This window comes from Chiloscyllium plagiosum, chromosome 26, assembly GCF_004010195.1.
Source record: "Chiloscyllium plagiosum isolate BGI_BamShark_2017 chromosome 26, ASM401019v2, whole genome shotgun sequence".
Classification (NCBI taxonomy): Eukaryota; Metazoa; Chordata; class Chondrichthyes; order Orectolobiformes; family Hemiscylliidae; genus Chiloscyllium; species Chiloscyllium plagiosum.
Window position 1 is genome coordinate 16,299,324 of NC_057735.1, and position 15,492 is coordinate 16,314,815.

The 15,492-nt window shown below is 38.4% G+C and overlaps 1 protein-coding gene across 5 annotated transcripts in view; it reads left to right on the plus strand.

The window, feature by feature from the left end:
• Positions 1–15,492, plus strand: part of LOC122563135 (acidic mammalian chitinase-like) — a 39,916-nt gene that overhangs the window by 23,106 nt on the left and 1,318 nt on the right. For 3 of the 5 annotated variants that reach the window (XM_043716592.1, XM_043716591.1, XM_043716587.1), the window contains 4 exons: positions 977–1,100; positions 1,245–1,430; positions 6,344–6,460; positions 10,652–10,787. In XM_043716592.1, the coding sequence (XP_043572527.1) occupies positions 977–1,100; positions 1,245–1,430; positions 6,344–6,460; positions 10,652–10,787 (563 nt within the window). Of the gene's footprint in view, positions 1–976; positions 1,101–1,244; positions 1,431–6,343; positions 6,461–10,651; positions 10,788–14,683; positions 14,810–15,492 lie in introns of those variants that run through there. The other 2 variants (XM_043716590.1, XM_043716588.1) reach the window with 2 other exon arrangements.

Here is a 15,492-nt window from a genome sequence, read left to right on the forward strand (position 1 = left end):
CTTATTTGTCCTTCCAAAATGGACAACCTCACACTTGGCAGGGTTGAACTCCATCTGCCACTCCTCAGCCCAGCTCTGCATCATATCTAAGTCCCTTTGCAGCCGACAACAGCCCTCCTCACTATCCACAACTCCACCAATCTTCGTATCATCTGCAAATTTACTGACCCATGTTCTATGTTTCTTTCATGAAAAGGGTGCATCCTGTTTTTATCAGACTTTTCTCATACCTGATGATCCTCCCTGATATTATTTGTATCAATTCTTTAAAGTGCCTCAGCTGTTTATGAAGTCCAGCTGAAAAATCATGAAATGATCAGAAATATTCATTGGCAGCCTCAAGACACACAGCATCAATGCTGACTTGAAGATGTGAACAACAAGCTCTAAACAGAGAGGAAAACAGTCCTTTATATTGTAGCAATGTTGATAAGGATATTGCTTTGGTTTATGATATTATATGTTTATTTTTTGTGAGTATTCAGCCAGAATTACAACAGAAGATCCATGTAATTCCTGCAGATTGTCAGTTCCTATTAGTTTATATAATACTTGGATGGATCTTAATATTCTTGGTATGTTCAATACAGTTGTAAGCACTATTACTCTAGTTTTAATTCTGCATTTTAGTGTGAAAAATGGACTTACTGTGCTGGTTTACATTTTGGAGTTTAATTTACTGTCTTGAGCTGGATTTGTGTTACACTGTCTAAAAGTAAGCTTGTTTTACGATAGGTAGGAGTAGCTCTTAGGAGTGCCATAAATCTGAATTATATTGGCCGTTATTCTGTATTAATGTATGCTAGATTAGAGTGGTGCTGGAAAAGCACAGTAGTTCAGGCAGCATCCAAGGAACTCCAGCATCTGCAGTCCTTGTTTTTACCCTGTATTAATGTATGCTGTTGTTGTTTATTGTTATGATCTACTAGTATTAGTAGAGATTATGATTTAACTTGCTTTATTTTCATCTCTTTAGATATTTGGATTTTATCAGTGTCATGACATATGATTTCCATGGTCACTGGGAAGCCATCACTGGACACAACAGTCCTTTATATCATAGCAATGTTGATAAGGGTGTTGCTTTGGATTACAATATTGTACGTTTATAAATTCTCTTATTTACATTGTGCTGGCACGAGACAATAACAAAAATCCACATTTTGAAATATTTTTTGAAAAGCGGTTTTACAATGGTGATTAATATCTTGAACTCAGTGTTGTTCTAACTGCTCCTGTTACAGGATTCTGTTGTTAAATACTGGAAAGATAAAGGTGCAGACCAAAAAAAACTGCTGGTTGGAATTCCAACATATGGACGAAGCTTCACATTGAGTTCTTCAAATTCAAATGTTGGTGCTCCAGCAAATGGACCTGGACCAAAAGGCAAATACACAAAAGAGGATGGCTTCTTCGCAAATTATGAGGTGGTAAAACTTGAGTAGCTTTAGTTTTCTTTGAACAAATGTGAATCAAAACAAACTGCTAATTATACAGTGCTCAAAATTTTGAATGTTGGTTGTTTTTGACAGCATGACCTGTAGCCCACTTGGTAACCATTTGAAAATTCAGTGATGGATTAACTTGCCAGGGATTGGGGGTCTGCTGAAAGAGGATGTGTTAGCAGTAATTGCCTAACTGTTTACAACATCGTTCACATGGGCATGTGAGGAACACTATTCCCTTTAATGTTGAAATCTTAGATTTTTTTCTCTTTAAAAAGAATTTGAGATTGAAGACTCTCCTTCAGCAAAGGAACATATGTTAGTTTACAATGCCATCCAGATTCCTTATATTAGCTGAAAATGTAGAGGACTATTATATCAGAGTGATGTCAAAGTAAACCATTGCTTCATTTTGCTGCTAGCTTTTGTGGGATCTGTCAACCGTGATTCAAAGCCTTGGTTGTAAGTCCACCATTATTTCAGGCTTCTTGCACCTGGCTTGCATATACATTCAACCAGTTTTTAAAAATCTTTTAAGAGACATTCAGTACTTCAGGTTGTTTACAGTACAAATGGATGAATGAAATGGTTTAAACCTCACTGGGATAGTATGCTGGAAATCAAGCCCCACTATTCCCAGAGTCATCGCAAAAGTTAAAGATTTCGTAGAAGTATGCAAAGTTCCCCAACTTAGCTGTCTTTAAAACCAAGGTTGAGAAAAAGTATGGATTAAATCTTTGTACTTTATAAACATTACTATTTATTATGTATAAATAGAGTTTAACTACAGTAAGCAGTTATGATTCATCGATATATAACTACTATTTAAAACTCTAACCACTATACAAAACTCTCAATACACTTAAACAAATACTATCACAAAAAGATGGGTAAGATAAGAAGAGAGAAAGACTAACATCATTTCAATGAATTTATAGCAAAAATTTGCAGTGTGATGTAACTGAAATTATACATTGAAGAATTGATTGTCTGTTAAGCCTTTCATCTGTTAGAATACAGTGATAGTTTCACTTCTTTCATGTGTAAATCACAAAACCCTTTTTTTTAAAGTTGCATTCTCGGGTTAGCTGTTAACAATGGTGATAGCTATACAATATGTTGAAGGTGTTAGCCCCCTGTGTTCTCTGTCTATCACCTGATGTTTAGATTGATTCCAATCTAAAAAGTGAGATAACAGAGTTTTACATAAATCATCAGGTCATAGACAGGGGGTTAACACCTTCAACATATTGTCTAGCTATCACCATTGTTAACAGCTAACCCGAGAATGCAACTTTTAAAGAAAGGGTTTTGTGATTTACACATGAAAGAAGTGAAACTATCACTGTATTCCAACAGATGAAAGGCTTAACAGTCAATCAATTCTTCAATGTATAATTTCAGTTACATCACACTGCAAATTTTTGCTATAAATTCTGTGTTACGATCGAGCCCTCCACAATCACCTGATGAAGGAGCGTCGCTCCGAAAGCTAGTGTGCTTCCAATTAAACCTGTTGGACTATAACCTGGCGTTGTGTGATTTTTAACTTTGTACACCCCAGTCCAACACCGGCATCTCCGAATCATCATTTCAATGATTCCTGTCCATAGGACTCACTCACGTATCCTGTTGGTTTATCAGGACCTGCTTACTTCTCCAAGTATTTCAGTTGCTTGCAGGAGGCACATATGATTGGTTCACACCAACAGAGTGATTTATTGGTTAAGAACCACAGATTACCCCAACTGATCAGGCAAAATAAATTGGTTTTCTTCAGACCTGAGGATTTTTTATGCAGAGAAAAGAACAGTTTCTTCCTTTTCAGAGTCCAATAGCTTCTAACCAAACATTCAAACCCAGAAGCTGAGAGCTAATCACATGGTGGTTGTTAGACAGTAAGCCATTGCACCAATAACTAGTCATCACTCCACATACTGATCAGCTACTTTTTGCCAGCCAAACGTACCTTAGTGCACAACCACCAGCACTAATTCATCTGTAGAAATCTCCCCCATTGCTTATACAAACATTGAGTGTCGGGTAACTTGCTTTTAATCGTCCAGTAATTCTTTCCACAATCGTTGATTTTTTTTTAACCTTAAAAGAAATGCCCTTTGGTGGTACAGTGGTAAACACTATTTTTGTAGGTGTGTTGATGCAAGTATGTTGTAATTCATCCAGAGAATCAAAACATCATCGTAATTCATGCTTTTACAAATCCTCCATTCATTTTTTCAAGACATTTGTGCACGCATAGTAGACCAAGCAAGGAAGAGTGATTTTGCAAGCATAGTAGCTTTCAATTAACAATCACACTTTCACTACAGACAGCCTGGCATGGCAGAAATATCTTTGAATGATTAAGTGCAATGCATTATGTTAAAGCAAATATTTGTTAATTGAACAATACAAAATATAATTAGAGTACTGTCAGACTCCAATCAGTGGAGCTTAGAAGAATGTGGAGTGGGGCAGAGTGTAAAATCTTCACAGAAACATACATAATTAAACAGGACTAGATAAGATGAATGATAAGGATGTTCCTGGGGAGTGCGGAACTAGGGGTAAGAATCTAAGGAAATAGAGTAGGCCTTTTCAGACTAAGCTGAGGAGAAATGTCTTCAACCAGAGAGTGGTAAACCTTTGAAATTCTCTGCCACAAAAAGTGGTTGAGGCCAAAACATTAAATGTTTTCAAGAAACAGTCAAATATAGTTCTAAGGCTAAGGATCAAAGGGTTTGGAAAGAAAACTGGAGCAGGGTACAGAGTTGGATGATCAGCTGTGATTATGTTAAATCACATTCAGGGAGAAAGTGAGGACTGCAGATGCTGGAGAACAGAGCTGAAAATGTGTTGCCGGAAATGCACAGCAGGTCAGGCAGCATCCAAGGAACAGGAGAGTCGACGTTTCGGGCATATGCCCGAAACGTCGATTCTCCTGTTCCTTGGATGCTGCCTGACCTGCTGCGCTTTTCCGGTAACACATTTTCAGCTTAAATCGCATTCAACCAGACTTGAGGGCCCAGATTTCTGTCTTCTATTTTCTATGCTATATAATGTATAGGGTCTGATTATTATGTGCAAGCAGTACTGTATGTTTGATGTATATTGCTCAACAATTGATGAGCCGAGAAGCATCTTAGAAAATTAGGAAATCAGTAGATATTGAGGAAGAGATGTATTGATTATTTTTTGGAAATTCCAGATTTATTTGTTACTTGCAGACAAATTCCCCAATAGCAGTTAGTGAATTTGCAGATGACACCAAAATTGGAGGTGTAGTGGACAGCGAAGAGGGTTACCTCAGATTACAACAGGATCTTGACCAGATGGGCCAATGGGATGAGAAGTAGCAGCTTGAGTTTAATTCAGATAAATGTGAGGTGCTGCATTTTGGGAAAGCAAATCTTAGCAGGACTTAGACACTTAATGGTAAGGTTCTAGGGAGTGTTGCTGAACAATGAGACTTTGGAGTGCAGGTTAACAGCTCCTTGAAAGTGGAGTCGCAGGTAGATAGGATAGTGAAGAAGGCGTTTGGTATGCTTTTTTATTGGTCAGAGCATCGAGTACAGGAGTTGGGAGGTCATGTTTGGGCATTGTACAGGACATTGGTTCGGCCACTGTTGGAATATTGCGTGCAATTCTGGTCTGGTCTCCTTCCTATCGGAAAGATGTTGTGAAACTTGAAAGGTTTCAGAAAAGATTTACAAGGATGTTGCCAGGGTTGGAGGATTTGAGCTATAGGGAGAGGCTGAACAGGCTGGCGATGTTTGCCCTGGAGCGTCGGAGGCTGAGGGGTGACCTTATAGAGGTTTACAAAATTGAGGGACATGGATAGGATAAATAGACAAAGTCTTTTCCCTGGGGTCGGGAACTAGAGGGCGTAGGTTTAGGGTGAGAGAGGAAAAATATAAAAGAGACCTAAGGAGCTGCACTTTCACACAGATGATGGTACACGTATGAAATGAGCTGCCAGAGGAAGTGGTGGAGGCTGGTCCAATTGCAACATTTAATAGGCATCTGGATGGGTATATGAATAGGAAGGGTTTGGAGGGATATGTGCCAGGTTCTGGCAGGTGGAACTAGATTGGGTTGGGATATCTGGTCGGCATGGACGGGTTGGACCGAAGGGTATGTTTCTATGCTGTACATCTCTATGACTCCAAATGACGTAACGAATCTTATACTTTGGCAACCTTCACTGCTAAGAAAAGCCGGTGATTCAGCAGATTTAAATAATGATCCATAAACATGAGTTTAAATTTCACACAGCTAGTTGTAAATTGAATTGAGTTAGTTAAGTAAATATAGAATAGAAAATTATAAAACTGATTAACTAATATACCCTGCGGAACAAAATCAGCCATCCTTACCAGGTGTGTATAAAACACCAGACCTAAAGCTATGTGGTTGACTTGACTCTCTTAGCAAACAACCCGCTTTTATTAAACCACTATAAGCAACAATAATGAAAGTAAAACCAACATTGACTAAAACACAGGATAATCTAAGGGCATATCCAACCCAGTTAAAATTAGGGGAGCTAAGGCTAGTTAAGCATCAACCTGACAGAGTCAATTTGAAAATCATATGTTTTTGTTATTATTCTAGATTCCTTCATAACCCTTCCTAGGCATATTCTGTCCCACCAACAAGACAGAACAGCAAACTTGGTGGAACAGTGCTGTGCAGGGTTTGGTGCCAAGGAGGCAATTACTCTGACAGTTCCCCACATTAACGCCAGACTCCTATGAAGTGTCATGACATCAGATCAAATGTGACATTGTATGTTATATTGGATAAACAGAGTAGCCTACAACTAACTTACAGTGAATGACTATTTTGGGGGATCTGCTGGGATACTCTAACAATGTCTAATTTTTTCTCATTAACAGATCTGTGACTTTCTGAAAGGTGCAGAAAAACACTGGATTGATGAACAGAAAGTACCATATGCAGTAAAGGATGGTGTTTGGCTTGGCTATGATGATGAACAAAGTATAAATATCAAAGTACAGTTTATATTATAATGTAGCTATTCAGCTTTATCTAATTTTTGTGCTATTTTAAACAATAAAGAAAATATTTCAATTATATTGTTTAAACATTCTGTAACATAAATATTTATTTGTTTTCAACAATTTCCAAACGAAGGTGTTTCAGGTAAATTTGCTCACTGAGCTGGTGGATTTGTTCTCAGATGTTGTGTCACCATGATAGGTAGCATCATCAGTCAGCCTCTAAAGAAGCTTTGGTGTTCTGCCCTGCTTGCTATTTATCTGTCTCAGTATGTTGTGGTAGGTGATATCATTACCGGTTCTGTTTCTGAAAGGTTGGTAAATGGGGTCAACAAATGTTAATGGAGTTCCAATTTGAATGTCAGGCCTCTAAGATTTCCCTTGCGTGTCTTTGTTTAGCCTGTCCCAGGATGGATGTATTGTCCCAGTCAACCTGGTGTCCCTCTTTGTCTGTGTGTATAGATACCAGTGATTGTTGATCATGTCTTTTGGTGGTAAGTTAGTGCACATGTATCCTGGTGAATGGCTTCCTGCCTATTTGTCCAGTGTAATGTTTGTTGCAGTCCTTGCAAGGTATTTTGTATATAATGTTTGTTCTGCTGATTGTTGGTACAGGGTCCTTTAAATTCATCAGGAACTGTTTCAGTGTGGTGATAGGTTTGTGGGCTACTATGATGCCTGGGGATCAGAATATTCTGGTCGTCATCTCCAAGATGTCTTTGATGTATGGTAGGGTGGCTCAAGGCTCTGGGCATGTTGTGTCACCTTGTTTAGGTCTGTTGTGCTGGAAGCAGCGGACTGTGCTCATAGTCCGTAGTTCCTGAATACCTTGTATAGGTGTTTTTCCTCAGTTGCTCATAGTTTCTGGGTGCTACAGTGTGTTATGGCTCGTTTAAATAATGTCCTGATGCAGCTCCATTTGTGGGTGTTGGGACAATTGCTCCTTTAGTTGAGTATCTGGTCAGTGTGTATGTGTCGCTTTTCTGTAGGACAGCATCTTCAAGCTTGTAGATCTTTGCCTCTCAACCCACTTCACCTTCAATGACAAGATCTACAAACAAATCAATAGGACGCATATGGGATCACCAATATTAGGACTTTTAGCAAAAGCAGTTATGCAAGGTTAGAACGAACAGCCCTTCCCATGATCCAGCCCAAGCTTTGGCTCCACTATGCAGAAGACACCTTTGTCATCACAAAACTCAACAAATTAGAAGAAACCCACAAACACATAAACAATATCTGGTATAAAGTTCACCAAAGAGGAAGATGTCACATTAGAATGAAAAGCCAATAGGGAACTGCAGACCAGTGTCTACAGGAACCTAAGATATTTCAGTTAAAAAATTCATTCCCTACCCTTTGCTGTGAAACTGTCCTTGGCTGGACAAGCAATTTACTTTAATTTCACAAGCTAAGAAAGTTGTCCTTCTGATTGGTATTAAATAATCCATAACAGAAAATGTACACATGAATAACGAATGATGATGGTATGATGCTTCTTGCAATCAAATGATCTGTACCTGCTTAACTGTCCTTCATACTTTAAGAGTCAAAACAGACTATGCCTATAAACTACAATGAATCTTATTTTCAGGCTTTTGAATTGTGTTTTAATTATGAAGAAATTTCATTGTAGACTAGGCATAGCTTAATTGGCACATCCAGGAGCTGGCTCAAGTATTTTATAAATTGTTCATATATACCACCTTGCAAATAATTGCCAATATAGATTTTTGAAAGATGAGCCCATATGAGATTTGTAGTGACGATGTTGGATATATTACTAAAAGCAATGCAGATCACCACACAGATTGAACTTTGCAAGCAAAACACGCATTTTAATTAAAGGCTAAGGAAATGGCGTTTTTATGTGGTTTGCCAAAGCATCAGTGGGATATTTCAATCTACACCAAAAAGTTTAAAAACAGACCACTCCAGTCTGCAACTGAGATGTAGATGTTACCAAAGACCAAGATATATTTGTTTTGATAGTGTGATAGACCCACAAGCTGATTTCTAGCATATAAATGTCATGGTTAATGACAAGAGAACGAATTTTAAACTGGATAGGGGACAAGCATACCCATTCTTTTAGATTTAATGCCATGATTGCTACCTCAATTTTTTCCATGTGTCATCAAATTTCAAGATCCAGGACACAATAAGGACAGAAGTCCACGTTCTTCACTGCAATGGAAGAGAGATTGATTGATTATTTGCCATTTCCAACCAGCATTGTTCATTATCAATAGAGCTGCGGGTATAACTTTAAACATTTTTATTTACCAGCTGCTGCAGAAATAATATTAAATTTTATTTATATTCTATAATATTAAATACTCATCATCCAGTAAATGAGACTTCACTGAATATACACAATTCCTAGGACAAATCAGAATATTTCTAATTATTCACTTTTCATGGAAGAATCAGGCATGGGTATCACCAAGAATGACAGCGAGCAGCCAAATAAGATGAATTCTGCCATTAATACACTTTTTCAGCAAAAAGTAGAGGAGAATAATACTGCCACAGAGGAAAATAATCTGTTGAATGACAAGGTCTTGGATTTTGCTAATCTTTTTGAATATGTCATGATGACAAAGTATCTTCTGTCTGTTTGTGGATCACTTCCCTTTATTAGAAAGGGTAAGTAAGATTGATATGTTCATGCTACTAATTTCATCAATAGACACCAACCATTGTAAGCTAACAAAAAGCTATCCAGAGGAAAGGAGACCCTTAACTCCAAACCGGATCAAGCCAATATTGAACATTCAAGAGACAGCTAGCTGAAGTCTTCAATTGAGTTTCATCAGGAAGCTATGTAATCATTAGAGGCTTCTTTCAGTAAATATCAAAAAACTCAATCAACAGTTTCAAGAGCTGAGGATTGTTTTAGAAAAGCTTAAATTCTAACATCAAATGGAACTTGAACATAATTTAAACAAGAGTTGCAGATGTCCAACTACTAAAAGTGATTACTGAACTATTGGTAACCACATAGCAAAATACAGAGCCATCAGCTAAAGAAATGATCACATTAGCTGTTCTTCCTATCATGAATGAAGCTGTTGTCAGAAAAGTACCTGATTTAAAGTTGACCTTCCAAGCAGTCTTCAAACCAGAGTACAAATTAGGAACTATCTGTAGGTCTTGGTTCAGAAGTTTATATTGTTTGCATACAGGCTTCAGAGGACAGGATATTTAGCAGATCTTACCTGAATATTGTGTTTCAAGTTTTAGCTACAATATCTTTCCAGTTGTGAACAGCTGACAGGCTTGCTGATTGAAAACAATATATCAGTTCATTTCGGACATACAGCCTATACATCGAGCATCACATCGGCACTGAAATTCACATACCACATTACTCATTGATCTGATAGACAAAATGTCTTTTTGGATTGAAAGCAGCATCTTCATGGTGACAGACAACATGAAGCAATTAGCAGTTGCTGAAATGGTTGACCTTTCTTCCTCCAAGATACTGAGGGAGACAAGTATCTTTCAGGAACAAAATTGAAATCCTTAGGCCAGTTTATGAGTTTGTGCAATATACATCATGAACTGATCCATTAAAGGCAGCCATTGGATGGCTTTGTGCCCTATTTCAAGAACAAGCTTGCATGGTAAACAAATAGCATTGTCCTTATTAGAAGTTGCTAATAAGGCCAACTTTATAATGAATGGCACTGCAGATATCCCAATATGTATTTATCAAGGGAATATAAACCGGCAGTTGACAACAGTAGAGAACCTGGCAAATTTGTCGACTAGTACTTTGAGGAAGGAGAATTTGATTGAATGCTTCATTTCGAAAGTGAATGCAAGTTTTAGCTCATGATGTGTAAAGAAATTATTGTATGTGTTTTCAAGTATAGCAAATGGATCATGTATGTTTCAGAAATATACAAGGGTAAGCAGTTAAGTTATTCCATCAGAGACGTCTATGCTATCCATCAAATTCAGGACTAAGAGTACTGAGCATGTGCATAAGAAGTTATATTCTAGAAATGTCAGATCACATGGAACAAGAATCAGAGTCAAAAGGATATCAGAGATTCTTTCTCTTACTATTCCTTGTATATGGTTAAGTTCAACAAAATCTGTTAATGGTCACCCAGTTGAGTGTAGACTTGATCTTACAACAGATAGTTAACACCTCATTTGCTTTTGTAGGTTGACTGGATAAAGAAGAACAAATTTGGTGGAGCTTTAGTGTGGACACTTGACTTTGATGATTTTTCTAATCACTGCAAACAAGGAGCTTATCCTACATTGAACATCTTGACAAAGAGCTTTGCAACAAATTCAGGTAAAATATTTATCATTACTATAACTGCAGTCTGTTAGATTTCTCTGAGTTCTGTATATATTGATGTGAATAAAATAGCACTATAGTAATAAACACTGAACACTGGAGAAACTCAGCAGGTCTGGTAGCATCTATGGAGAGAGAAACAAAGTTAATGTTTCAAATCTGGTATGAATTCAGGGTCAGTATATTTCAGATTTCAGACATGTGCAGTGTATTGCTTTTAGCAAAGTAGTAATAATGTTTGCTGTTATTTTAAAATGCTTCGACTATCCGAGTTTTAAATGCAAACTGCAAAATCTAGGTCACAGGTGAAACAACTGTGATTAGTCATTATCATTCAGTGAAAATAAATCTGTAGTAGATCTGGCAAGGTAAAGGTTAAATGATCATCGTCCCAAGGAATCGTAGGGCTGCTTCCTCATTAGAGAGAATGGTTTTACCTGAGGGTCACTACATCTCAGGCGAGGGAAGACGTTGATATGGAAACTTCATGGTGACCTCAGCCGGTGCAGGAATTGAAGCTACATTGTTGGTATCATTTGCAACACAAACTTGTCGTCCAGCTAATTCAGAGCTCTGATACCAAAAAGCAGTGACTCTTTGGTGAATGCCTGTCATATTTCTGACATGTTTATTGGAACTGAACCAGAACTCAGCTTTACAATTAGGATTCATTGGACTATGTAAGGTATGGAGCCCGGACTCTGCCTTTTTATGTACCTACATAAGTCATCATCACTTTACCTTAACCAGTGGTTCAAGACCATTGAACAGCCATAGTGGAGGTTACCTGGGGGTTCAGGCCTGAAAATGGAGCTTTCTTTTGATATGGATTTTAATTCTTTTAAAAGGGAGCAGTTTGAGTGTGCTTTCCTGGATGAAAGAACTAGTACACCCCAGATGCACAAAGAACTTAACATTTTCCAAGAGGTCTGACAGCATCTTGGAGAGAGAAACAAATATGACTCTTCAAAACTGTTCTGGATATGAGTCATACTGGACTTGAAATGTTAACTCTGTTTCTCCACAGTAATAGTGAGTTTCTCCAGCATTTTCTGAGTTTGTTTTAGATTTCCAGTACCCACAGTATTTTGCTTTTACTAAGATTTTCCAGCCTGTGCAAATGGAAATAGCCTAAGTTGTGCCCCATTGTTTTGCCACCAGGCCAGTATAAACCATGGCGGGTTCCACAACAGATCTAAGTGCATCCTACCATTACGATTCCTACATTCCCCTCACCACAACAAATGCCAACTCACTTTGTGTGAACCTGAAGCTGAGCAAGAAATCATTGCAATTAACAGTGCCTGGTGTCAAATACACATATAATATACTGACAGTAAAAGTCCATTTCCTGAATCCTGAAAAGGTGAAAGCCGATTTAAAAGCAGTATAACTATTTGATGGATTTGTCAACTTTTTAGCCAATCTTGCTCAATTTGTTGTTAGAGTGTGAGCCATGACACCAAATCCATGTCAAGCACTTGCAGTGGTATTGAGGTGCAGAACAAAAAGCAGCATTCAGTAAAATCACACAACTAGTGAGGCAAGTGCTAAACAGCTATGATGCAAATGTTGATGTAATCCTGCAGTGTGACGCCAGTGAGATAGGATTTTGAACAACTCAGATACAGTCAAACAATTGGTTTCATTTGCATTCAGGATGCTAATCCAAACGAAACAATGCTACTTTCAGATTTTAAAAAAAATGATTGTCTTTACTTTTGAACATTTTTATCAGTACCTGGAACAGACAAAGTGACAGCCAAATCTGACTGTAGGCCAGTTAAAAGCATTTTCTTTGAGCCATTACTATCGCTCAAAAGCATCCACAAAGAATACTACTGTAGCTGCAGAGTTTTGATCCAGGCATGAAGTAAGCAAGGGAAACCGGTTTAAGTTGCTGACATGTTGCTCAGAGCAGTATTCCTTTGAAGAAAGAAAATGCTACAATGGTGTAGCATATGAAAAATTTTCATATCCAATGTAAAGCAGCAGCTCAACATTCTCTAGAATTCAACAGCACAAACGTAAACGTTGAATCAAACAGGCATATGCCTTCTCAATTCAAATAAACTACCCAAGAAGATGTAACTTTCCAAGTATTGCAAGAAGTAGTGATGAAAGAATATCCTAAAAGCACCTGTAGTGACAAGATTCTATCGGGAACACTGAGATGAATTAATGGCCCAAGAAGACATATTGTACGAAGGAAAATAAAGTCCTTATCCTAAGATTTAGGAGAGATACTATGGTGTATTTATGCAAGCCACCAAGGAATTGAATGGCATCTCAGGAAATGAGAAGTTCTCTGCTAGCCAAACATGGGCAATGAAATCAAGGATGACTAGTGCAGTGCTTGTAATGGTTATCAAACTAAGCAAGCTGAAGAGTAGCTGATGACACATGACATCTCAGATAGACTGTGGATAAAGCTGGGAATAAACCTCTTCATTCTCAGAGGAATTGATTGTCTTGTCATAATAGTCTACTATTCTCACTACTCGGAAAGAGAGCAGCTGACACAACAACTACTGAGGAGACTGTTGAATCATTAGAAGCACACTTTGGTTGTTACAGCTTTACAGGCTTTATGATTAGCAAGAATGACTTTCAGTTCACAAGTGAAGAATTCAGCTATTTTGTAAAACATTGGGAAATTCAACACTAAATCATATCCATATATTCCCCAATAAAATGGAATGTCTGACATGGTAATGAACATTACCAATATAATCATAAAGAGAAACTCCTGCACAGATGTATACAAGGCAGTCCTCAAATGGAGAAACACACCTACTGAAAGTAGTACTACTGGAGAGCAGTCGTGTACAAAGATTGATATCACACAGCATCCAAATTACTTTACCAGTAGCAAAAAGGCTACTGAGGCCAGGAGTAGTAACGACGTAAGTGTCAAAATCAAGGTGAAATGACAGAAAGCCAAATTTTGTTTTGACAAAACTGCCAAACCATTGCCAGAGTTGAAAATTGAAGAGCCAGTCAGGATTCAAAGCTTAACACTGTTTATAAGAATCAGCCCAAGTAACAGTCTGGAATCTACATAGAGCAAATCAGTTGTATGAGGTGGAAATGAGCAACTAGATAAACCATCACAACTACAGATATATAATCACTAAGGGTGGTATTTTCCCATCTTTAATATAAGTGTCTTGTCGAGTGAGATTCATGATGCTCAATCCACCATGGCTCAGAGAAACTTCTCTCATGCAATTTTTTGCTTGTCACTTTAGTAATTACACAACTGTGCTCTTTGCTGCCTATCTATTTTGGGGAATTGTGTGGTTAGAGATACGGAGGTGCTTGACACTGCTGGAATCTTCTGGAGTTTACTGCGTTGTCACCATATATAAATGGTGGCTTCATTACCACTTCAGATGCTGCAGGTCCTCACACTGAAATTTTGTAGTTCCTTCACAAACCGCCAAGGGAGGCCAGATCAGCAAAGCTAACCCAAACCAAAGTTGTTGCCCAAGTTAACACAGGACATGCAATAGTGCAAACAAAGATGTGTGATCTTCTACTGTCTACAAGGATAAATGCCCCCATCTTCCTTCTAAAACCTCGCACTGCACACAGCACTTACTGCCACTGCACACAGCACTTACTGCCACTGCACACAATTCTCACCAAAGCTCATGGAATACAACTCTCATTATTGCATGCAACATATCCACTCAATGCCTTTCATCATCCTCATCCTAATAATCCTTCCTGTTCTCTGTATTTCCCAATCACTCACTAGGGACATAGTGAATCATCAATTACTGGTCTAACATTCTAACATACAGAAACGTCTGTTTCCATGCTGGACGACTCTATGACTATGACTTTACAACTTGTACTCGATCCCTCCCATTGTGTTATTGCAGGGAAAATTAACCCACTTTGGACCAAGATCAGCAGGTAGCAAACACAAGGCTCATCACTTCCTACAAAAGGAAAATACCCAATTTGCCCCGAAAGAACATATCCGCTAATGTCGACACTAGGACAACACAACGGCCAACCAAACCAGTAAGCTTCATTGCGATGTGCTGCACTGCATCTTTACAACTAGTGCTGTCTCATTCTTAATTGCCTGAAATTTTATTCGTCTTAGTCAACTAATTCCATCTTTTCTCTTATGAAGGAATTACTGGAACTCAGTGAACTTCTGCCAAGCAGGGGTCAATAACGGTCACCCTCAGGAGGTATGCAAGCAAGGCTTTAACCTAATTCTACCACCACCTCAGAGACTTTCATCTCAGTGGATATTCTGTTTAAATTAGGAACACAATCTTGAGAGCATAGCACTGACATGCCTCTGCAGCTGGTTAAGCAAGAAACACTCCAGGTCTCTGACACTTTGAATGCATCCCAGGCATTGAGCACCTGCTGAGCGCGAGGCAGAAGACCACGTTGGCCATTAATAACTTTGTCAACTGCACAGACAGAAACAGGAATAGTGGAAAGGTTTGTCAGAAGCATTCTGTAAGCTGGATCAAAGGATGGAGGAGTCCACCAACACTGTCAGTACAGTGCTGGCTCTGGCATGCATGCATCTGTCTGGTTCCATGGACAATTTGGCAACCATCATGAGACTCCCATATGCCATTCCTGCAGTACATTCCTCTTCTTTCTCCCTCTTAATACCCTCATCCTTCCTTTCTCTCTTTGATATTGCTGCTTCAGTAGAATC